Source organism: Passer montanus, unplaced genomic scaffold, assembly GCF_014805655.1.
Source record: "Passer montanus isolate IOZ18808 unplaced genomic scaffold, ASM1480565v1 scaffold9, whole genome shotgun sequence".
NCBI classification, from domain to species: Eukaryota; Metazoa; Chordata; class Aves; order Passeriformes; family Passeridae; genus Passer; species Passer montanus.
In genome coordinates this window covers 930,870-956,343 of record NW_024374367.1, presented here as the reverse complement: position 1 = coordinate 956,343, position 25,474 = coordinate 930,870, and the positions used below count along the sequence as shown (strand labels likewise).

Below are 25,474 nucleotides of genomic sequence, written 5' to 3'. Positions count from 1 at the left end.
CCATGTATTTGCTGGCATTTCAAAACCCACAAGAGGGGGATAATTGGGAATGAGGAAGTTTTCTATGTTCATATGCACAGTGGCATGTAGACAGACAAGCTTTTATGATTAACACATTAAATAGTTATTTGGAAATGGCTCTCATAGAGCAGAGCTGTAACTGCCTGATGGGACCAACAACTGGTGTTATTGGTGGCCATATGTATTCCATAGATTTGTTCTCTTGAGAAATAGGAGCACTTTTCAGATGTGGGTGTGAAAACACCAAAGAACAGGAAGTCTGTGGAAAATTATTTAGCTCTTGAAGAGACTGATGCAACTTTTCCCTCCTTCTCCAGAGAATTCTTTTTTAAATTTGTGTGGTTATTAAGTTTGTTGTGTTCTTCTCTCAGCTGTGCTATGCACTTACCAAGAGGCCAAAGGAAGCATACCATGGGATCTTGGTCCAAAATCAGTTGGTGTGTGGTCAAAAAAAACAATCAATGGAAATCAATGGTGTAAAAACAATCAATGGAAAGACCACTGTGATTGACAGTGGTCTTTCCATTGATTGTTTTTAAGTTATGAATCAACCTTTGTTATCTCACAACGTTTCTCACTTTGTTCTGCTTCAAAAATCTGTCTGCTCACTGAACCTCAGGGCAAATAAATACAAAATACCTCACTCAAGTGCCTGATGTTAAAATCAAGTCTCTGTTTAAGTTTTTCCATGTCAAAATGAAGTCTGTGAGGTTTTCTGAGATCCTGAAAGCATCTTAAAGTTTTTTTGGCCATAATTCCTTCCTCTTAGACATGTTTTAGTGTTTGTCCAAACAATAAGTCCTTAGTCCAAACTTAGGGAATATATTTGAAGGCAGGGAGCTGAGGCTTTGAGCAGACTGAGTGCTTTCCAGTGAGTTGAGGTGATTACTTATTCCAAGGATAAGACTTCCCTGCATCCCTTTTCAGCTTTTAACTACTTTTTCTTTTCTTGAGTCTTTCTGGATATTAAGCCTTAAGAAAAGCTTATGACAAGTGGTGCCAGCTAACTCTTGGTGATTAAAAGCAGGCCTTTGTGCTTTCAGAGGTAAGCTGCTGTTCTCTGAAACATCTAGACAAACCTTTATTTTTATTTCAGTGCAAGGAAGCTTGGGCACTAAATGCTTTTAGTGTTGGCAGTAGGCAGTTGATGGAGTGGTGAATTATTTTATTTTCTTTCTGCTGAATGTAAGTCCCTGAGCTACCCAAGGTGCCAGAGTGTAGCACAGAATGCTTTGGCAGGTGCCTCACTGTTCTGGAAACCTCTTGTGGTTGTGTTTTTGAGCAGCAGGGCCCTTCTTCCCTCTCAAAATGTTTATGAGCAAGTTGTTTATGGGTACCTGCCCTTTTAGTCTTCTGAACCTGATAAAGGAACCCTTGAATTCATGTCAGAGAAACCCAGAACTGTTAAATAGAAGGAAGCTGCAAGCAATACATGGCTGTTTGGGTGACATGCACATGGTCCTCTGCCGTGCTGGGATGGGTGCTGGGTGGGGGCCCAAACAAGTGGTGAAGGGAGCAGAGAGCCTTTCGTAGGAGAACATCTCAGTGCTGGATACTCCCTGTGGGGAGCAATATCTGTTTCCAGTAACCGAGTCTGGATGTGGGGGGATAGGAGGAGATGTTTCTGTTTCACCCACCTTTTCCTTTGTGGAGAAAAATGCCTGTGGAAGTGTCTGCAGAAAGCTGCCCACTTCAGCCAGGCACTGCTTTGTGTTGTGGCTGTGTTACATGGACAGAAAGTGGAGGCTCAGGTGAGACAGTCTGGGCCAGAGAGGGACAAGTAATCCAAACATATTCAAATTGCTGGAAAAAGGGGTTACTGAAAACTGTGGTTTGAACTTTGGTGCATCTTTGTGTTTTGTTTCTCTAAATGCTTGCGGTCTGAATAATTGGTGACCTGAATTTTGATAAACCAAAGATACAACAGTGTAGTTCTGCTGGACTTGTTAGAGCTGGATCAATATTTTTGTGAAAAAGTCTTGCCCTGACATCTGCTGTTGCTGTACAGAATGGAGCTGGACACTACCTGTGGGCCTGGCGTGGTGGGAGATGAGGGGAGTCCTCTCCATGCTTTTACCTCTTTAAAGGGGGTGCTGTGAGGCCATTCCTCCAGCAGGGACTTGCTAGAGTGGGAGGAGCTGTGCTGAGACCTGGAAAGGTCCTGGCACTGCTGTGCTTGGCCCTGCTGTGTGTGCAGAGCATCCACTGGAAACTTGCCTGCTGGGAATCTCCCCTGGCAGTGCACAGTGATCTCCATCCCTCCATCCCTCCATCCTCCTGCCTGCTGCTGCAGTTCAGCCCTTCCCAGTGCACGGATTTGAGGGGAGGGGGCCACTTGTTTTTCTTTTTCACAGAAAAGTGTTTGGTACTCTCTGTGTTCCAAGGGGTTTATGCCAAGGACGATGGTGTTTCAAACACTGGTCTTGCAGAAACAGCTTCTCTTTGGACTCTGGGGCTGAGGAGGTAGAAAATAGGCTTCTCTCCTTCTTCATCACAGCAAGGCCCCATATTGCAGCTACTGATCCTGTTGGGTTTGTTTCGTTTGGTTTTGGCTTTTTCTCCCTCACTTCTGGAGTGACTGTATTTCTGGCAGAATACCATATTCTCCTTTTAACAGGGGGAATAATAGTTTATTAAATAAAAACAAATAATAACAAAATAAATAGCAATAATAATAAAATAAACCTGTGTGGAGGACACAAAAAGAGAAAAGGAGGATTTGTCCAACATCTCAGATGATGTTGACAGCATTAAATAATGCATGTTTTCTTCAGTCAAGATTAGAAGAGTTAAAAGTTATGAAAAGAAAGCATTTTCAATTGTCAGTCAAATGCTGGTGATGTTTTTTCTTTTTTGTATTTTAGTTGCAAACCAAAAAAGTCAAAGTTCTTATGGGTGGATTGACAGGCTTCATAAATGTCTTCAGCAGAGTTCTTGTGGGGCAGCCAGTATAGGCTGGTTCTATTGAAAGAGTTTTCAGCTAAAAGGCAGGAATGTATGCTGGTAAATATACTTTTATAAATCTGCCCTATCCTTCCCTTCCTGCTGCTCATTGAAAATGTGCAAACTGACCATAAATGCCCAGGTAGCTTCAATGTGTTAAGAACTTATTCAACAGATAGACAGCAGATCTGAAAGTCTCTCACTGTAGCCTGTGCAGAATGGGACAGGCTGGAAGGTGCTGTGGGGTGATCCCTGAGGTTTTGCATGTGTGAACATGAGCTAGTGGTGTTCTCCTGCAGGCAGCCACGTCCCTGGCTGTGTTCCTGGGCACCAGCACGGTGAGGGAAATGCTCTTTTCCTCCTTTAGTTGCTCTGGGGCTGCACCTTGCAGTACAAGTGTGAGGTGAGGAGGTGGGAACACAGCGGGAGGGAAAAGGGTCTGTAAGATCCAGGGTGGTACAACCTGGGAAGTGGAGCATGGGAAAGGATTGGCTCATGGATAGCTGCTGGCTGGGGAGGCACAGAGGAGACAGGGCCAGGCACTTCTCAGAGCTGCAGGGTGAAAGGAGGAGCCGTGGGGCAAATTCCAGTCAGGGACAGTGGTTCCCACAGTGCATGTGGGAAAGCCCTGGAGCAGGGTGCCTGGAGAGGTGCTGCAGTCTCCACCATCCAGGAGAGTCAAAACTGGATTGGTTTCTTACTTTCTTTCCTGGTGTTGAACAGCTAAGTGTTCAACAGGCTCATGTTTGCAGCCTGTGGAATGCAGCAGTGCAGAGCAGCTCCTCACCTCTCTGGGCAGAGTGCTCAGTGCTCTCTTTGCCAGCACTGAGCTGGAAAGAGGGAGAAGGTTTCAGAAACTGAAACAGCCTTTGCCTCTCTTTAAAAGGGAGAAAAAGCCTGCTGCATTTGCTTTCTGCATAGAGGCAATGATGTATGGGTGAATGAACTGATGGAATAGAGTGACAGGAAGAGGATGAAGTAACAGGCTAGATCCTTGCAAAGCTGGGAGCTCAAGCCCAGCTCCTCTACGCCGCTGAGGCAGTGGACAGCACTGTGGGTTTTGGTCCGTTACTTCTCTCCCACCTCCTGCCACCGGGATGTGCGAAACTATTTTAAACAGCTCATGATTTTTGAGCCCAATCTCTATTTTTATCTTGGAGGGCAGGGGAAGGATGCTTGCAATCCTTTGCTGTGCTACTGAATGATCACCTTTCTTCGCAGGCATCTGTTTCTTTTTTTGCAGGAATATTGTCCTGGTGCTGGTATGACTCAGTAGAAAGAGGCGGTGTTGCTAGGCAGCGGGTGAGCACTTTGCAGATGCCATGTGATGGCAGTAAGCTGCCTTGGAATAATCCATTGGTGGCAGTATTCCTGGCTGAGGTTCTGTACTGCACAAAGAAAGAAGCATCTCTGACAGGAGCAGATGCTGCCTAGCAACTGCCACTGCTCCCCGAGCAGCCTGAAATACCTTCACTTAATTGTACTGTAATTTTGGCAATACACAGAACCCAAAGTGTAACGCCTTGCTTTCAGTTCTGAAGTATCTTCCTCATCGAGATTTGGCATAAAAGTTCATCTAGACCATTAATAAGGTCAAAAAAATTTAGCCCTCTTCTAAATCATGTCTTTTGTTTAATCTGTACTCTTCGATTGTAATGTTTGGATGGCTTTTAATCAGCTTTTGATAATCTTTTTTGTGTGTGTGTATTACATTAGTGCCTGGCAATTCCAATCGGATTAGAGCCCTGTTCTGTGTCATGTGTACCAGTACACTCTGCAAGGAATGCCCCTTCTGCAAAAACTTCATGTTTTATTTGGGTTTTTAAGGTGTAATTGGATATATCCTCTCTTCCATATCTAAATTTTTCATGTTGTCATCTTGCTTAAACAGAGGAATGTTTTAGAAATGCTGGACCTGGGGTCTGTTCCCTGAATTCTTTGTGAACATACTTACTGAGTGAGGCCTGGACTTGCAAATAAATCTGCAAGTCGCAGATTCATTTCTGGCAAATAATTGAAATCCTCACCCACAATTAATAATTTAAATACTTGGAAGGTGTATTGTCAGGTTCAAAACATTATTGTAGGTATTTGTAGAATAAAATGGAAATGTTTTTCTTTTCATTTCCTCATGGTTCTGCTCCCTTGTCAAATATTATCAGACTCTTACTGTGCAATCTATGAAGCTGCCAGGCTTAATCAAGCAGTTCCACAAAGGAAAAAATTAATCATATTGGCCTTTAATTTTGGTCTAAAAATGTGAAAGGATTTTTTCATCATAAACTGTATCTTGTTATTTTAAATGATTAAACCCACAATTTTCTGTCTTCAAGAACTACTCCTTTTTGCTGAGAAGAGGTTTGTGGTTCTGAGAGGGGCTCAGGCTGGAAGGTGCAGCGAGCTTTGGGAGGTATTAATTCGGTGCTGCCGTGGGCGTGGTTGTGCAACACAGTTGCCTCACAGAAAGGTAAAGCTAAATCTCGCCTCTCTCTTGTCCTCTGTGGGATAATTTGTGTCAGGGCTGCTTTTCCTGCCCAGTCATCCTGCCCTAGCTGGGAGACTGTTCCCTCTGCCATCCCTAAATGCAAAAAATCTACTTCTTGGAAAATACGAAAATACATTATTAAGCAAAGGTAGCTTAGAAAATTCTCAAAACACAAATACTATGGAGTGGAAGAATAAATATTTTTGGCTTACTCATTTAATACAATTCCTGGGAGTGTTGGTGACACAGGAGCCAAACAAGTGAACCCCCATTTCTGTGTGATGGAAGAGTGTGTGGAGTTCTGGGCTGATGGGGCTGTTAAAAGTTGCTGTGGTTCCACAACATTTGGGTGGCTCCATAGAAGACAATGTGTAGAAAATGCTACTAAATACATACATAAAATCAATACAAACAGAAAACTTCTTTTAGGAAGGCCCAGTCCACATATGCCTCAAGTTGGAGGAAGCCACATCTGTGCCCTGTTCTAATCCCCTTCATTCCCCTCCTTGCCTTAGCTGCTGTTAGGGAAAAGGTGTTGGATTTAGAGCCATCTTTGGTCTCACCTGGTGACCCTTGGGTTACGTGGAGCCTTTATTATCATCTGGGTGTTATAGGGAAGAAAATAAAGTTTATCTTGTTCAGCTCTCAAACCTAGCCTATATTGTGTCATACTAGACACTTTTAATAGCTGGATTAATTGGAAAAATTATTTTAGGGAAAGATACATGCTTATCAGATTAGTTTATCAGTTTGGAGTAATTAGATTATTTTCTTAAATATTAAATACTAGATCATTTAATATTGATCTAGTATTTAATTCAATCTTTAATACTAATCAATCTAAGTCTATCTTAAGCTCAGGGATTGACTTGTGTTCTGTGTTAAGTGGTGCCAATGAGTAGTAGTTGAATACAAAATGCTGTATAAGGACTGTGAAATTTCAGTGTTTGTGTTTACCCTAAGTAAACACATACTCCAAATTCTTAGCTGGTGTGATAGAGGTGTGAGTTTAAAACATGCTTATGTGTTATAAAGCATAAATTACCATCAGAGAACTGGAGAACTTTGACGTTTGTAGCACAGAACACAAGTCAGTGTCTGCTGGGTGAGGTTTTACCTTGTTGAGGTATTTTGGGTATGGAGCAATACTGCAGCTGTGCCTCTCCCATGTGTTATCCCTGCCATTCCTCCTGAAATGGGTTTAGTTGAAGATCTATTGAGGGATGGTCAGTGCATAATCAGAATAACTGCAAGCTTAGTGTAGTACCCTCAGTAATTTTTTATAAAAATTAAATTGCATACTTCAACCTGAAACATTTGTTCTGCAAGTGCCATCTAAAAATATTGCAAGGTACCAGAATTTTAATAAAGGCAGATAATAATATTAACAATGAGTTTAGAACTGGAAAAAACTGTCATGAAGTCCAAGAAGATCTACCTTTTGTAAATGGGGATGTGTTGAAAATTCATGAAATTTATTTTTTCCCCCCAAAATTAACCCATAGAGTCCATTAAATCATGACATTACCAACATCTTATGCTAAAGAAAAATCAAAATGTGGTTTAGCATATTGGATCTGTTCCAGTAGCAATGATTTCTGTTGTGGATGTGAAAACCTGGGAAATACATAACAATTTTTAAAAGCCTGATTTAATGCTCAGGCTTTTAAGGATTGGGCTGTGATTGGGAGATACATAGTTTAGATTTGGAGAAGGAAAAAGAAACAATATAAACATGGAAAGCTCTTGAACTGATTTTGTTTCTCAGCCCTCACTTAAATCAGCTCTTCTAATTTTCATTGTTACATCTTGGACAGTGAGGAGGGAAGGGGCTCTGTTCCTTTATGAAAATAAACAAATTACTCATGAGCTGAATTGATATTATGTAGTGTAAACAGAACATTATGCAAGATCAAAATGTTTTTGTAGTCTTCAGTGAAATATGTAGAAATAGGTTAAAAAATAAGAAAGTACATGAGAAGGCATATAGCCCTGTCAGTTCATTGCATAACTTTGAGTAAATGCTAATTAAAACTGCTGTTTTAAGGGATGAGCAGCTGCATGTGTTGGGCTGGGTAGTTCTCTGACGTTCCCCTGTTGTCCTGGGCCTTCCCCCTGTTGATGTGACAAATGTGACACATTTCTATTACTGTGGTTATCAGGGCATTGGCATCCATTTGAGAGAAGAAATGATCAGTGGCAGCACTGCAGCCCGGATGAGACTGGGTGGGCAGGTTGGGACGCAGGAACCTGAACTGGAAAGAATTATAAGAGCCAGATACATTTTAAATTATATCACAGCAAAAATGAAACCACCTCTGTGGCTGGCAGCAGAAAGTACCAGTGACACAGGTGAAGTCTCTTTCAGCGTTTCTCTGTGAGCTGTGCTCTGCCCTTTGCCGGCCTGGTGCTCAGCCGAGGTCCCGGGGCAGTCACTGCCGCGGGGCTGCAGGAGCTCGGGCGGTGACTCCTGGATGGTCCCGCCGCGGTGTCCTGGCCCGGCCGTGGCTGCAGCCGGGGTGGAGCTTCCCAGGCTCCGCTGCTTCCTGGGACAGGGCCTTGCAGAGCCGAGGGTGGGCCACATCCATGGATTTGTCCTGCTGGCTTTGGAGCTTGAGTGATTATTTCATTTCTGTCACCCACAGTATCTCATGAGGACTTTCACAGTTTGTGCACTGTATGGAAAAATACTTTGATTAAGTTCTGAACTCTGCTGCTTCATTTGACACTGCTCTGCTTTTTGAACTGGAAGAAGTGAATAGCAACAGTTCCCTGTGCACCTTGTGTCAGTTATCCCCTCTCCACCCTTTCAGCCTTCCTGGTACAGAAGTTCCATCTTGGTTAACAATCAATCACATTTAAGTCCTTATTCAGTCCTTGCTATGTTCTCTCTCATTACTTTCTACCTGTTCTTATGCTGTTCAGTCCTTTTGGCAAAGGGGAAAATGGCACATGGGGTTCATTGGGAATTTTATGCAGTACTGTAGGTAATGGTGTCTTCCCTTTTTCCCCAAGACAATATTCTGTGTGATGTGGGGTGGTCTCTGACAGTGGCTGAGCACTGAGTTTTATGGTAAGACCTCTGACATTTCAGAGTTCCACTCAGTGTGGCACTAGCAAGGGAGGAGATGATGATTTTTTGTGTGAGGTGAGGATTGTTCATCCCTCATGGAATGCCACACTGGTGAACTGAACACTGCTCATCTCCAGTTCTGCTTGTGGAGCTTGGGTCCATCTATAGCTCCTTATTACTCTGAACAGCCTGAGTGGCCTTATAAACTTTGTGGCTTCTCTAAACTATGAGTTTTTGTGGATTATTTAAGAATACTTGAAACAGGAAAGGTTCCAACAGAGATCCCATCAGAGCTTGCTGCCCAATCTGTCCTCACCAAGGAAAATGGCTCTGTTATTTCACATCACTTTGCTGATTATTTCTCTGTGCAAACACCTTCCCACTTTATCACAGCCAAGTGCATTTTCTTCAAGAGCCATTGACAGGGGCTGTTTGAGAAGACAGTTTGTGAAACCTCCTGAATGGTATCAATTGGATCTTTGTTCACATAGCAAGGAGCTGCTTTAGGTGGAGCACAGGAGGAATCAGAGGAGTGCAAAGATGCATTGGCTTAACAGGTCCTGTTTTTCTTTTGGTGCAGTTTCTCTTCCACTGGTGACTTGCAGTGCAGCTGTTTATATTATACTGTGTCAGGGCATATCCATGGGCAAGGAAAAATCTGTCACTCCTGGGTCCTTAACTTTTGAAACCATTATTCCAAAGCCATCTGTTCTTATATGTTGTACCCCACAATTCCTTCCTATGTTCTGCTACAGCGTGAGAGTCACTGCCTGTGTGAGCTGGTTTGTGCCATTCTTACTGATAAATTCCAGAGGTGAAGAGGGAAGGATTTCCTTTGCTGTGGTTCAGTTTAAGTACTACAGATAAGGGACTTCAGTCTTTGAGATAATTCCAGGATCACATGGCATGTGGTGCTTTTTCAGAGCTTTCCTCTTTAGCAAATGTTGGCTTTAACTGCTGGCTGAAATGAATTTGTGAGGGGAACTATGACCTCCTTATAGAGCTGAATGATGGCAAGGGGCTTCATATCTGAAAATGGATGTTAAGTATTTCAGCAGTGTGTCCTGAGTCCGAGAGGGATCAGTCAGATTGTAAACTGGTGGGTGAAAGCTTTGCTTTGTGCCTGTTTTGATGATGTGTTACTTGTGTGTTCTGGTGACCAAGGACATGGATCTTGTAAGAAATGATGGAAGCTTACAGACTGATGGACAGTTTGTAGGTGATCGTGTTGGGTAAGGAATTTCTCTGTGGAAAGAAATCAGTTGGCAAAGTCCTCTCTGTAAACTGTTTTCTTCAGAATAGTTCAATGACTCTGTATTTCTCATTTATATTTGCAATCATATTTTTCAAAGAATGCTGCTAAGAACTATGTACCTAAAAGGGATTCTATAAATAAGATTGTCTTGTATAATGCATTTTTAGCTTAACAAATGAGTAACAGCCATAACTTTTTTGCAAGTAACTGTTGGAATAATAAATCAGACTATAAAAGAACCTTAAATTTCTGTGATTCTGTCATAATCAGGCATTTTTTTTACCATCCTTTTTATTTCAGAAATGTTAAATTTTGTTCTCATTACAGTTTAGCAAGACACTGGTCTATTGGGTCAGTTTACTTTGGATTCTTTAATTTTTCCTGACTTTGATTTAGTGTGGCTGGAAAATCATTTACTCTTGAGATTTGGCTTCCACTGTTTTGATAATACCTATATTGCTATTCACCGATCCTATGGATTGATTATAAAAATTGTCAAACAGAGGAGAATAACATAATTTATTGATGATTACAAAAGGAATTAAGTTCCATACTGTTCTATTGAGAATGAAGGAAGAGCGTTACTTTTGTATGAGAATTAATTTTCTAATTGAGTATGATCACCAAGATTGTATCTAGAGCTGATGGAATCAGTTAATTTCTGTTTTGCAATTTTTGGGTTTTTTTGGTTGTTTTTTTTTTGAGTGAAGTAGACCTAAGAAAAGAGCTTTGTTTATCTTATGGACAGAGCGATCTGAGTTCTGAAGAACCGGTTACATATTGCAGAGCCCTTGTATCAGATGTTCTTTGTGTGACCAGTGGAATCCTTTGTATCTGTAAACTAACACATCTATTAGAATTACTTCCTGTAAGACTAAATTTATTAAAATCACCATTTCTGACTATATTTAAAAAAAAGTTTCTATCAGCAATCTTAAAAAAACCCCGGTAGTGTCTTTTCCTGGTACCTTTCCTTTAGCTTGTATTCCTGTGTTGTTACATAACAGGCAGATATTTGATGGCCAAAGGACTGGTCATTTCTTTCCCAGCTGCATTCTTGATTCAGTGGCTTTAACAGAGTAAATAATTGTCATGGGAAGTCAGCTGCTGTTTGTTAATTCAGAGCACCTGATGCAATGTTAGCATCCAATGATACTTTTCAGAGTTACTGTTCCTTGTGGGCTTGGCTGAGTAAGACCAGCCGAGTTGTTTTTCCTCCAGGATTTAACTTTTCTATTGTCTACAACCACTAACACCCCCATGTCCCATGGCTGGTGTCTCTGTCATGAGATCCATGTTCATGGGCATGTTCAGAACAGATGAAAATGGTCTGGAAACTGGCTTTTAATATTACCATGGCTGTATTAATTCTTAAAATTAATAATGTGTCTGAAATTACTCTCATAAATTAATATCTATTTATTGTATTAACACTTAGTTTTGTTTTCTGGTGTTTTCAAAGGCAACTTTATACTCAAGTTGTTTGGAATTCCCCTTTTTGAGACATACATTAATTTTTTAGTGGTTTTGTTGGTTTGAACTAAAAAAATCACATTCTAATATAGGACTTTACGGTATTTTGCAAATCAAAGTGTATGTTCTTAATTTGGTAAAATTGCAAATTAGAAAAGAGAAAACATTTTCTGTATTTAAAGGATCCAGCTATGTAAAATACTGACAAGGCAAAAAAAAAGAAAAAAAGAAGGAAAAGCCATTGGAGGTTTGATTACATCCTGCTAGTTCATCATTTCAGTTGTCAATGTTCCTGTACTTTGGGAGAGGCTTTAAGTAGTTTTTCTTTGGTTGAAATCCATATTTATTATTTCTTCATGGGTGAAGAATGGATGCAGAATGCTGATGAGCTTGGTTTTTGTTGGATTATGCTGTCTGCATTATCCCAGTCTGGAGCCAGTTGTTGTGTTTCTCCTGCCTCTGATGTAAACAAGAATTTAAAGCCTCATTTAACTGCCGGTGACTTGTGCTGGGCCATGAGAGCTGAGAGAGCAGTTTAGGTTTGTTGATGAAATTCTGAGTTCTTAACTCTTGGGATTAAATCCTGCATTGAGTCTCACTGTGGAAGTGCAAGCATTTGATGCCATTTGGTTCCCTTTAGATCTTTTTTTCACTCTTTCTTGTATTGGCCTCATCTGGGTGTTTGTTTGGTGGGTGTAGTTTGTTCTTTCTTTCCCTTGCCCATTATGAAGTGTGTGCAAAGGGTTAAAATGCAGTTTTGTTTTGGTGGAAGTTTCGTCTCTGCGTTTCCCATTATTTCTTAGAAATTCGAGGTTCAAGAGACCTCCTACCTCATGGTACACGGTGCAGCTGGGAGTCTTGGGTTCCATGGTGTTCTTCCCCTGGGCTTCAGCCTGTCTGCTTCATGTGCACTCAGAAGGGACTCATGGCTTTGGCATGGGAGGAGCTGGACTCAGCTGGTTGGAGCACGGTGCTGGCAATTCCAGGGCTGTGGCTTTGATCCCTCCATAGGCCATTCACCTGAGTTGGACTCCGTGATCCTGCTGTGATCCTTCCGACTCAGAATATTCTGTGAAATGTGCCTCCATCACATCTTGAGGAACATCTTGACCCCAGCTGGAGTGTTTATGATCCTTCCGACTCAGAATATTCTGTGAAATGTGCCTCCATCACATGGGAACATCTTGACCCCAGCTGGAGTGTTTGCATTCCAAGGGGAGTTGAATGTTCTCTTGAATTGGAGAAAAAGGTGGTGCCCACTGGGGGTCACTGTTTCAGCTCGTGGAATTCCACTTGTAACGCTGGAGGTGTGGAGGTGACATAGGAGAGCTCTCCTGGTGTGTGTTTACCTGGAGCAAGGCGCTGGAGTGCTTGCCTTAAATCTGTGCCTGGGGGAGGTAGGACCTGACCTGCAATTCACCCTTTGTTCTGACATCTCATGTTTGAGGGAACTACCCATGCCCGTGTCCCTGTTGTGTTTTGATAAATATAGCTGAAGAATATATCATTTTACACTGTGAATTTTTAAAACTTATTTTAAAAATCGAGTTTCATTTAGTATTTTTATTTATTGTGTTAATATTTTCTGAAACATTAGGATGGGTTCTTATTTTCCCTGCTTAATGACAATTAAAGATGGCTGGAAAAGTAAGGTGTGTTATCATGTTAGATAGTGCTTATGAAAAGTACAGATTCTTATGGATTCCTTCATATGCATCATCTATGGTATTATAGGATTTTTGCAGTCTATTAGATGCACACATGATATTTGAAATAGTTTCAATTTGGAGAAAAGTAATTGCTGGAGTTGATTTCCTGTTTTAATCTCTGCAATTTGGGCAGCCTGTTCCATTGATGGGTTGTGGAGTAGAGTAGCAATTGTGAGACAAGGAAATCTTTCTATGCAATATAAATCAGAGGTTGCTGATTAAAGTGATTACAAACCTTGCTTAATTTAAAAATCTTTTTTAAAGCTCAGCTTTTATGGTGTTGTTGAGCTTAATTTCCGATAAGGGCCAGAATAAACACACCTGATCAGGAAAGTTGGCTGACAGGTTTTCTGGGCAGCTATGTAAGAGCTATTTTTATGCAGGGAGTGAGCTAAGGGCTATGCTTAGAAGAAAATTCACACAAAGATCCAAGCCTCATATGTCTCTCTCTCTCTTTCCCCACCCTCTAGTGATATGCAGCTTCCGAGGAACTGTTCCGCAAGGCTTGGTCCTGGAACTAGGTGAAACTGTGCAGATCCTGGAGAAATGTGAAGGTAAGTGTGATGTCCAAGAAGGAACCCCATTTTCTATGTAGGAATATACCAATATCTTAATCTAGCAGATTTTAATAAGTTCTTTGGAAATCATGATGCATCAAATCAAAGCACTTGAATAAAACCTACTCTGACCCACTTTCCGTAGGAAAGGCTGAGTGCTCTTGGCACTAATCCAGTCTGATAGGGGGTCAGTGTGTTTGAAGTTAACCATCTGTCCAGAAAATCTTGAACCCTGACCTGATTGTTGTATTGTAACTGGGTCTTACACTGAATTTTCATCATGTAAAGTATAGAATCAGTATCTTTTTTTTACTATATTTTCTCAGTGTGACAGTTATGCATTTCTATTAAGTGTATCAGTTTAATTACTTAGAAACATCTGAAAAGGTGGAAAATACTAGTTATTAAATAGATTAACAATATCAGAAAAAATGTAAAAAATATGGGTTTTTATGGGAGATTTTTTTACATTTATCTTGATGTGTTTTTGCACCTAAAGCAAAATGCCATTGTACATTTTATAGTTCTTACGTGGCTGGAGATGTCTGTGTGTGAATAAATTGAATGTCCTAATGCTCTGCTTTATTCACAATGAAGAACGTGATTGAAGTTGTATGTAAAAGGAGAATTATTCTTATTCTAATGTTCAAGCAAGTGTTGTAAAACGTGTCTGGTGAGAAGTAGGTTGACAAGATACAGTTAGAGTACACGTTTCACTGTAGTGTGAGGTGGAATAATGTAACCTTATTCCTGAATGTTGAACAAATTCAAAACCCAGATCCACAAATTTGAATTCCAAATTAACATTCCACAAAGTTGTAGATGTGGTTTTTGTTTGTTCAGTTTAAAGTAATTTTTCATCTCCAGTGTTAATGTTGCTCCCCAGACCTTCTGCACGCTTGTCAGCAGCTCTGCTTTGCCTCTCTCACGCCTAGAACTGTCATTTGCTCTTGATGCTTTTTCTTGTACTCAGGTGTTTGTTTTCCCACTGACTTAACTCGTCACAAAAAAGTCACCTTCTCTATGCTAATTTTTCTAGTAATGTATGTTTGTAAAAATTCTATTGAATGAGAGCTTTGCAGTGCAGTGGAGAAAATTACCCACAAAGAATCTTGCTGTAAACAGTCCCGTGCTTTTTTAAAAACCACGAGTGCCGTGATGGGCTAAGCTGGGCTTGCACACTGAGGGCAGATTGTAATTATTCTACCAGGTCTTGTAAATTAGAACATGGTGCAAGCTCAGGAAAAAAAGTATCCCTTTGCTTTGGATGGCATAAATCTAAGGGAATTAAACACTGTATGTTGCTGAAAGAAGTCATGGTATTTTCCAACCATTTCTGGGAAATGTTCAAAACTGGGAAATAAAAGCACAATCTCCAAGGATCAGGTTTTTTATGAAAAGGAAGTGGATAATCCAGTTTGTCTTTACAGGGTTAAAATCACTAGACTTTGAATATTTCCTTTGCTGGTAGTTTTGAGGATGATTCCTCAAAAGAATTCATGCCAGTCTTCAAATTGCTGAGAAGGGAGGTCCTCAGACAGGGTTTTCCTGGATGGAAGATTGTTTGTTCAGAATTTTTTTTTGGTTTTGTGTTTTAAGCCCTCCATCCTGTCATTTTAATTGAGGTGCCTTTACCATGGACTTTGTGTGTAGAAAGATTGATTAATTTTGATAATAGCATCTGGAACTCCACACGATGAAACTCATCTGAATATTCAGATTGTCTGTGCTGCAGCTCTTGCATGTGTGAATTATGCAAAAAAGCACACTAAATGTGCAAAGCAGGCTCTTAAAAGGGGAAAAAAAGCAGTTGCTTTTTAAGCATTCTTGTCTAAGTGGTTGTTTAACAGGGTCCTCTACTTCTGTGTTCTTTGCTGGGCATTCTTTTGTGTAGACAGACTGGATAAAATAATGTTAACCCACACAAAATAAGGGTCACTGCTGTGAGAGTCACAGGAGATCCATTGCTGTTTCAGCTTCACTTCTTGAATAGTTTATGCATAATTGTCTGCAGCAGGGATTTTTCTGTCTGGGTTGAAAAGATTCACATACACAAAAACTTCTAGTGATGTGAACTATGATTTCAGAGACTCACTGGAGAATTCAAGGCTGACAAAGATTCAAAGAGTAGCTATACTTCTGAATGTGCTTATTTTTAATCATAATAACTTACTGAATAACTGCATTTGTATTATAAAAGAGCAAGTGCTCTTCTGTATTGATTGGTGTAAGAAACAGTCCCTGCTTTTAGAGCAATTGAATGAAAGAGGAGGGAATTTCCTATTTCAAGATTTTGGATACCACTGCAGCTACGTTTTAAAGATATTTCCAGAGTAAAGAAACAAATGTAGGTGCATACATACACACCCACATATATGTATTTATCACTAAGCTTAATACATATAAATATAACTACCAACTGATAATATGTTAAAAAATATTGTGGTTGTCTATGCATTTTTTAAATGAAATAGAGTGAAATAGAGTTGTCTTTTTTAGTTTGGATCTTGTTCACATGCTTGAAATTGGAACTTTTGGATTTCCCCCAGAGGAGTATGCTTGCTCCTCTGTGTGCCTTCATACTAGACCACAAATACCTAAATCACTGGTTTTTAACCCTTCCCAGGTCTGGCAAAGGAACTGCCCACTATTCCAGTAAATAAAACTCATGGACTTGGTACCTGCCTTTCCTCTGCAGCTACCAAACCTCCACCTGTGTTTCCATCACACACACACCACCTGTAAAGCACGAGGTGTTACCAGGGAGGTTCTGTAGTCACTGCTTTCACAAAGGACACTCAGATCCTCCACTGGTCTTATTCCAAGGTTAGAAATGTTCATCAAGGCATCACCTGGACCTGTGCTTGTCATTCACAGCTTTCCCCCTCTCTGAGCCCTTCCACTATGGCACTGAGGGAGACCTGAAACACCAAGTGGAGTTCTCTGCTCTGCCTGCTGTGCCTGGAGGAGCTGGAGGGGCATTGGTGTGGCACTGGAAATGCTGAAAGATGGAGTTTCCTTTTGTCAAGTGGCAAAGTATGAGCATGCTCCTGGTTTGAAATACACATTTGGACTGTGCATTCTGAAGAACACTCTGTCTTTCGAGTCACATGGCCATTGCCCTGCCACAGGCAGTGGCTGTCAGTAACTAGTGGCATTCAGACTAAATTTAAAATGTCTGTTTTGTCCATTTGTTTTTATTGCTAGAGGGCAATTTTCTGTAGATTAAAAATGCTATAACTTCAGTAACTGTAATTATTACCTTTAGAATTTTGTATATTCACTGAAGAATGGAAACACCAGCTGATGCCTGAAGCACCAGTTAAAAGAGTATTATCTTACTCATGCAAATTCTGCTATACACACAAGTATTTATCTACATGGTTTTCATGTGTGTACATTAATAACTGTGTTTTTAAACCATGCATAAAATATATTTCAAGTTATTCCAGCAGTGATGGCATGGTCAAAATAAGTGTTTCTGGTATTTGGAGCACTTAAGCAGCAGATATAACTTGCAATTAGGGTTTAAAAAAAATTCTTGATGAATTCAACGTGCTTGAGAAGTGATGCCTTTGCCATGCTTCTAAGCTGTGCCATGCAGATGAGGGAGGAGTCCCACTCCAGGCTGTCAGTGCTGTGGGAGCTCTGCAGGTTTCCTCCCACTGAGTCAGGAGCTCACCTGTGGCTGCCTGGGCCAAAGTGACTCCTTCCCAGTCATTGATGTTTGGCCTGATGAAGATGTCTCCAGTGAGATACCCATTTTCCTGTTGGTTTCCCCCCTTTTCATTCCTTTTTCCCTCTTTGTATTTTGCGGGATGTGCCCATGGAAGCGAAGCCTCTCAGCCTCACACCTCTGCTGTGGCAGATCTTGCCCAGTTATTGAAAGTTGTCTTTCAGAGCCCAGGAGTGGCTTCTTGGCAGCCCTCTGGCCAATGGCACAGTAAAACACATCCCATCTCTCTTTGCCTTTTGGCCAGGTGGTGATGCAGCCCTGCAGCACTGTCAGCGTGCTGCTGTGGCTCTGCTGGCCCCAGGCTGCTCCCTGGCTGGTGCCAGCAGGGACAGAGGGCTCAGGGCTTTGGGAAGCTTTTGTTGAGTGCTGCTCCTGCCCCTCCCCTGGGTCACTTCGGGTGCCTTCGGCTCTGCAGAGCAGTTGACATGCAGATAACAAGGTAAAAGCAATTGTTTATTGGCTTTATATGCAAAAGACAGCTTTGCTCCAGGTGTGAGGGTTACTCACATTACTGCCAAGTACATTTATTTTTTGTAGGACAAAGAATGCTCGAGTTCCTGTAGTAGATTCTACTAGCAGTACTTTATTTAAGAACAAATTTTAGCTTTAGGATTTACCATAAATACTTACGTAATTTCTTTTCAGAATTTTGTTTGTCAAGAAATTATATGCTGAATTTATTTTTTCCTACAGTCTGCAGCTCATGATTCTTTACTTAACACTGATACTTGATCTTATTTTTCTGAAAAGTAGATCAATATCTTTCAATTAGGATGCTTCTGCTTTTTTGTTACCGAGTCCTCTGCAGGGGTGAGCTGTTTCCATGTGACAGACCTCTTGTGGATTAAGTGGAAATCTGAAAAAGGTTATGAGATGGCTTTTAGAAAGAATATCCTGTTTCATTCAACACACTTTCAAGTAAAGATCAAAAAATCATTGGTAGCTCTTCCAGTCACTGAAATGAAGAGGTTGAGATGTGCAGGACTGCCCCAGAGCTCCTTTTGCAACTTAACTAGGGCTGCACTACTGCTGAGACTCCTGAGTGTGACACACCTTTGGAAAGAGGGGTTTTCAGTCTTTGTCCAACAGTTCTCTAATGTGGCTTTAAGTTCCCCCACTGGATTTCCACAGGTACAGGCAGTTTTCCAGTGGCATGTCTGATAGACTAATTCTTGGTTTTCTTGTACCAAATGCTGTATGTGGTGTGGAATTCCCCTTTAGCTGATTGAGGTCAGCCATCTCAGCTGGCTCCCCGCCCAATCTCACTGCAGGCATCATCATTGTTTCACATGAATTTATTCACTAAATTCTTGTCACTTTATAGCTGTTTTTCTCCTTGATTTTAAATCCCATCTTCACCATTTCTGTGAAGTCAGTACCTTCTGAAGACCACATGTCACTAAATGCATGCCATAAGTCTGAAATATTAGCAGTTATTGTTTGCAGTGCAGTGACACCCAAAGGTCTTGCTCAGTGCTGTGTCTAACCAGGGGTGCTTGTTGGGGTCACAATTAGCTGAAGCACCTGCCTCAGTTTGAGGACTATTGTCATTAAATCCTCCAAAACAAATGCTCTTTAAGATAAATGACTACATCAATATTAATGTGTTTAAGACTAATTCCAGAATGCAGGTTTAGTTCATTTTAGGGAATAATGTAATGCAGATGCAATTTTCTAAATGTGCCTTTAAAAAAAAGCATTATACCTTTTCCCATAGCTTTTACTTTGTGATACAGAATGAGCTGTGCATTTTACAATGTGGGGCTTTCAGCTTCTGCTGAGCTCCTTGACTGTCTTTTGCTTGCACAGAGCTGAGGGAAACTCAATATAGAGAGGAGTGACTTAAAAAATTATACTACATTAAAAAAGATAAAAATAAAAGAAAAAGTAAGATCTGGAGAGCACAATTTATAAGATTAAAGGAAATGTAACAACTTCTCAAATATATGAAGAATACTGCAAGAGGGAAGTCAACAAAATATTTTCCATGATATCCAAAAGAAAAAAAAAATCCAATATTTAAATAGAATCAAAGAAAGTTGATGTTGTAAGAGGAAAGCATGTTGTCTGAGCCACTGAAATAGGTTGTCCAGTGAGGATTTGCCATCTCCACTTGACATAAATATGCCAGATTTCCAAGTACTATACCACAATTTCACAAGTTACCTGCAGTTTTACTGGCCAGTGTTGATCTCTAAAAGAAATTTCTTCTAAAAAGTTGCCTGTGCCACATCACTGCTTTCAAATGGTCTGTGTGGAGTGGCAGAAATTGAGTTTCCTTGGAATTTGGTGCAGAAATACCTTGGAATCCAGGCTTTGCAGATGTAGGGACCATTTTCCACAGACAAGGAGTGCAGTGTTGTTCAGCCCTGATAATAAATGATTGGCTGCTCTTTAAACCAGACTAAATGTGAGGAGAGATTTGGAGACATGGCTTGGAGGAGCTGGGTGATTGCTCACAGTCCTTCCTTGCCTGCTTTTCACAACTCTGTAAACACAGAGCTTGTAAACTTTGAAAATTTGTTCTGGAATGAACAAAAGCTTCAGAAATTAGCTAGGTTTTTGTTTACTACCCTGCAGATCCAGATTATTAATGGTCACCCCCTTTACTGGGTTTGGTTTTTTTACAGGTCTGTTCAAAAACTTGGATAAAATCACTTTTTCCCCCTTTACCAAGAAGTTTGTCATTCTGTTTGTCTTAGAGCTTAAATGTCTGGTTATTTCTGAGGTACAGACTGTAGTTAATATTAGTAACAGTGAATCATAGGATAAATGCATTTATTTTTTCTGTGACCTTAAAAATATGCAGCATCTGTTGCTTAAAAGCAGGTGTGGGCACAGTTGTGTGAGTTCTAGAAATCACTCATGTTAAGGATCTGTATGTGTTGTTTGTGCATTTATGTTTCTATTGATATGATTGCCCTGAAGTTTGATTAACTAAAATGAATTCAAAACAACAATAGTTTCTTTTTAAAATATAAACAATGATTTCATAGGAAAACAAATCTTTGTGTTATGTCCTATCTTCATGAGAAATTTATGTAATACAAAAGATTTTAATTTTTACATTTTTTCTGTACTAAGGTTTGAAATTGTCTTGAATTCATCAGTTATTTTATTTCGTGTAGATTTAGATTCACTTTTTAAAACAAAATAAAAATTCAAGACTATCAAGCTGTCTTTAAAGCAAATTCAAGGCCTTCTTCCCCACATCTGATTCTCTCAGTGAGACTGTTATTATAATTCAGTCAAATCTGAAGTTGTTTTTCTGAGAGACAAAATACCCAGTTACTTTGTTCTGTTCTTCTCTATTCTCCATAGCAAATTACTGGCAGGTTCTGCCAGTGCAATTTAAAATAAGGGAGGGAAAAAGCCAGTGAGTAGGAAGTCAGTGGGCAGATGAGAGGACTTTTTATGGCAGTGGATTTAGCTGAAGGGAAGTGTTGGCTGTTGGCAGGTGAGGGCTGTGCCTGGCTGCAGCTCTAATGACCCCTGGGGGCTGAGCTTGGCTGGGCCTGGCCAGGTTTTGGGGGTGGCTGGGGAGAGCCAGGCCCCCTCCCCAAAAAGGCACCCACTGTCCCCCTGCAGGCCTGGGGCTGCTCCAGCCCAGCTCCAGTGTGCTGCTTTGCCACTCCTCAGCTGGGGGAGGTCTTCAGCCCCTTTGTTCCCAGCTGAGTCCTGCAGTGACACCTCTGTCACCTGTGGGAAGCAGCAGGAACTGGGTTCTTGTGTTTAACTTGAAACTTTAGCAGCTTTGTGTTTTACTTCTCATTTATTGTCCTGTCTGGAGCTGTTTCCTGATGGAGAATACCAGCATAATAATGGGGTTGTAAATTAGATCCTAAAGCCTGTTCTCTACTCAGACATACGTAAGACCAGACACATGCAAAGAATTTATATTTGTTTAAAGCGCATTAGAAATGTATGATAATGGCTTTTACAGGTTTCTGAAGTCTGGAGATTTTGTCAAGATAAACACTGCAACAAGACTCATGTGCCAGCCTGGAAGAAGAGTTCAGTGCAAACTCTTCCCTGAGTGCTGAATGAATCTTTACCACACTGACTAAGGATTGTTAGTATGGGAACTGGCTAATCTGCTTTTATTCCTGGTGTGAAGAAACAAGAGCATTGCTGGTTATTAAGGGTTTGTCATTATTGCAGAGCAAAATAAAAGTAATTTTTATAAAACACCCTAACAAAAAAAATCTTTTAAAAATTTCACCTCTGTAAGGCACAGCTGGCTTTTTAGATGATCTCAGTAACCGCATAGTTGTAGTCAGTTTGCTTCTGTGTAAAGACAGCAGTGCTACAAATAATTATGATGTGTTTTATCTGGTTTCAGGTTGGTACAGAGGTGTTTCCATTAAGAAGCCCAGTGTCAAGGTAAGCATGAATACATTTGTTAATCTAATGGCAGATTATATCTATTATACTGTTACATTCCAGTCAACTTTTCATTTTCCTTCTCTAACTTTTTTCCTGTGGGAGGATTGGATTTCTTTTTAAATTGAGTGATACTCATTAATCACTCAAAGGATCAGAAACCTTCATGACATGTAACATGGAATTTTTTCAACATTTGTAAATCTCATCCAGTTTGATCCTCTCCACCCTACTCCCCTAAGAAAAGCATGGGTGGGTGATATTGCATTGCTTAAATGCAGCATTTTAAAGAACACATTTAATAAGTTGAATTATTAATGTAAGACAACTTTGAAAAAAGTTTGTTGAAAAAGGATTTTGTAAGTTTTTGGGGGTGGTTTCTGATTTTTTTGCAGTTTAACCATTTGATTTAGTTGTCTTTTTTTTCCATTGTTTTTGCTCTTGGAGAACTTTTTTGACTGTTCTGAGATTGTTTTTGTGAGGACATCTAAGTTTCTTTAAGTGTTTGTGTCCAAACATGCTAATAGGTGCTTCTATTTGAGCTTCACTTTATTACCTGTTGGTTTAAATATTGCTTGCATTTAAAGAGAGAAGAGTACCTGATTCCTCATGTTTACCTAATACCTATGTATTATGGAATATAAAATTACCTGTATTACACTGTCATGACTATAATACTCTTTTAATGAAATGTCTGCAGTCATTGTGTGTGTTGGTACTTCTGCTTTGTGTGTATATTCAGTTTTGATAGGAGAGCCCTTCAAACCTTCCCTGGTTTCTTAGATACCAGAAATAAGCAGCATTAACTAGAAGTGAACCAGACAAGGAAGTGAAATAGCATTTCTTTTCTTCCTGGATTTTCATGTGGCTGAAAGCAAGCACATTGACTGTTTTCCTGATGAAGCCATTCCTCTTAGATTCAGCTTTTTTCCTTCTATAATTTGAGTCTTGCCTATGAACAAGAAGGAATTTTCCTTAGCATTTGGAATCTTATGTACTTAATATTCCTTTCAACCTGCCCCCCCCTGGAAATCTTTATTTCAAAATTGTATGGTTTTAAAGCTCTAAAAAGTGAAAGCCCACACTTGATTGCTGACATTTTTGTCAGAGGCTGTCAGCTGGTTTTTAATCCAAAGTTTTCCAGTGCTGCTTCTGTATTTCCCACTGAAGTGCAGGTTGCTGTTCTTACAACTGACAGACTGTTAGGATTCAGGGCCATGTGCTCTACAGAGAATGTGGAACACTGGGAAGAGGTTGGATTCAATTGCCTCTTTTCCCCATGTCTCAACACACAAGAGCACACTGGCACAGGCAAGGTCGGAGTCCAGCCCTCGTGGGAACAGTAAAAGACAAAAAACTGGAGGTGTCCCAAGTGGGTTTGAACAGCTTTGCCTTGGAAAGGGAGAAAAACTGACAGCTCCGGGGTAGGCAAGTAATAGAATACTTCTGCCCTTGGGGTTTCAGTGCAAATTTGATGGTGAGCTTTTAGTTTTTGTTTAATTTGTCTTTTTAAGCCTGTCTGTGTTACTCCTAACCAGCATCAGCCTGCTCTGGGAGCTGCAGGTGCTGTGCTGCAAACTGCAGAAGAGCCACTCTTCTGACCTTCCCAGGTAGAGGTTTGGTCCAGTGTGGTGTCCTGGCCTAAGACAGCCAGTTGGTACTAATCTGAATGTAGAGTTTTGACTGGCAGCTTTGGCACATTGTTGTTTGGAGGGTTCTTAATAGATATATTGGAAGTTATTTATTGTGGCCTGGGTTGCCAGTGCTGAAAACTGCAAATGTACTTTTCTAACGGACAGAATTTTTTTCTCTTGCAGGGAATATTTCCTGCAAATTATATTCATTTGAAAAAGGCAATTGTCAGTAACAGAGGGTGAGTATTTTTCCTTCTTTTTAAGCTACAGTGCTTTTTATCTAGAAGGGAAACAAAGAAATAATTATTGCAACTTACAGAGATGTTTTTGTTCATTGTATCTTTTGTGTATAAGGGCTTGAAAGTTAAATGTAATTTTACAGGGTTGGGGAGGGTGATTTGTTTGTTTTTAGTATAGCAAGAATCAGGTCTGATGACTGATGGTTACTCTTGTTTGCTTTGGCTCATAAAATTGTAACTTTAGAGGTATCATCTGAAACACACGCATTTAAAGAACTCTACTTATATTCTTCCATTTCTGCTTGTTCTCTCACTGGCAAAATCCTGGATTTTCCTATTTGTTATGGAGACACCAGTCAGTAGACAGCCCATCTCATTTACCTACAGATTTTCAGTCATAGCTGTGTTACCTTGAATGTTTTCCAAAGGATCCAGCCCTCCCCAGCTCACCCAAAGAGTGACTGAAGAGCACTGCTGAAAACTTCTGCCCTTCTCTTTGTGTTCATGTGTTGCTGGCAGTGGGTCTATTTCAGTTAATGGGAATAAGAACACTGGTGGAAATGTCATGTCAGGGAAGTTACTCACTGGGGGCTCTGGAACCTGCAACGTTTCCTGTGAGATTGACTGAGACTCCTGGAATCAATACCTTGTGTTTTCACTGCTGCTTTTACTTGCATATTCCAGATAAAGGCTGCTGTGGGGAGATTTATAATTGCAGTGTTTCAGACAGTGACCTGAGGCAACAAATTAAATGTGGAAGATAAAATGTATTAAATGGCACTTAGTGAACTACCTGCAGAAAAACAGGTGACTTCTGGTAGTCTTGAATTGTAGATTTATTCCCAAAGGGCCTCAGTAAGGGCTGCTGTAATAGTGATGCTTCCTAATTTTAGGGTGTAATAAAATGCTGTATATTGCATAGAATAACCACTCCTAATGTGTACTCCCCTTAGGGGAAGGAGCAGTTCCCTGTGATGTGTAGTTAATTAGTCCTTGATGTTAGTTTAGAGTTTGTGAAGGGCAACCAGTTCAGGTACTTACTAGGAAAGCTGATGTACTGTTTAAAAGTATCAAATCCTCATGCACCAATTGACACAACAATATAATGCAGTTCTGAACCAGAGGGGCATGGTTATTTCAGGTTTTGTTTGAAAATGCTTTATTTCAGAATATATTTCAAGTGCTATTTTAAGCACTTGTGAAATAACAGAGCATGTGTTGAAGCTGGCAGGTCGTGAACACGACACAGCCACTACTCACTGTCCCTGCCCTCCCCAAACACCCCTGGAGACTTACAGGGACTGTCCCCAGGGCTGGAGCAGCCCTTCTGTGAGGACAGGCTGGGGGAGGTGGGGTTGGCCAGCCTCGAGGGGAGAGAACACTGGACAGAACTGCTTGTGACCTTTCAGCAGCTAAAAGGGGCTTGTGAGATGGTGGGGACAGGGCTTTTGGCAGGGTCTGGACGAATCAGGCAGGGCATGATGGGGTTACATTTAAGGAAGACATTTTAGGCTGTGGGTGATGAAACCTTGGCATAGTTTGCCCAGGGTGGTGAGGGCTGCCCCATCCCTGGAAGGGTTCAAGGCCAGGTTGGGTGGGGTTTGGAGCAACCTGGGACAGTGGAAGGTGTCCCTGCCCATGCCAGGGCATGGAATGAGATGAGCTTTGAAGTTCCTTTCAGTCCAATCCACTCTTGTGGTTCTCCTTTAATGGTTTTGGAAAATCTTTACCACAAAGGAACAAGTTTTATTCTTTTGATTAAAGGATAGATCCCTCAGATTTCATCTGTTGAAAAAGCTTTCTGGATAGAACATGTTATAGTTTGCCCAGGGTGGTGAGGGCTGCCCCATCTCTGGAAGGGTTCAAGGCCAGGTTGGGTGGGGTTTGGAGCAACCTGGGACAGTGGAAGGTGTCCCTGCCCATGCCAGGGCATGGAATGAGATGAGCTTTGAAGTTCCTTTCAGTC

The 25,474-nt window shown here is 40.8% G+C and overlaps 1 protein-coding gene across 12 annotated transcripts in view; it reads left to right on the top strand.

The window, feature by feature from the left end:
* DOCK3 (dedicator of cytokinesis 3) overlaps window positions 1-25,474 on the top strand; it is a 187,856-nt gene that overhangs the window by 6,436 nt on the left and 155,946 nt on the right. For all 12 annotated transcript variants that reach the window (XM_039734182.1, XM_039734176.1, XM_039734181.1 and 9 more), the window contains exons 2-4: window positions 13,430-13,513; window positions 21,595-21,635; window positions 23,453-23,508. In XM_039734182.1, coding sequence (XP_039590116.1) covers window positions 13,430-13,513; window positions 21,595-21,635; window positions 23,453-23,508 — 181 coding nt within the window. The remainder of the gene's footprint in view (window positions 1-13,429; window positions 13,514-21,594; window positions 21,636-23,452; window positions 23,509-25,474) is intronic.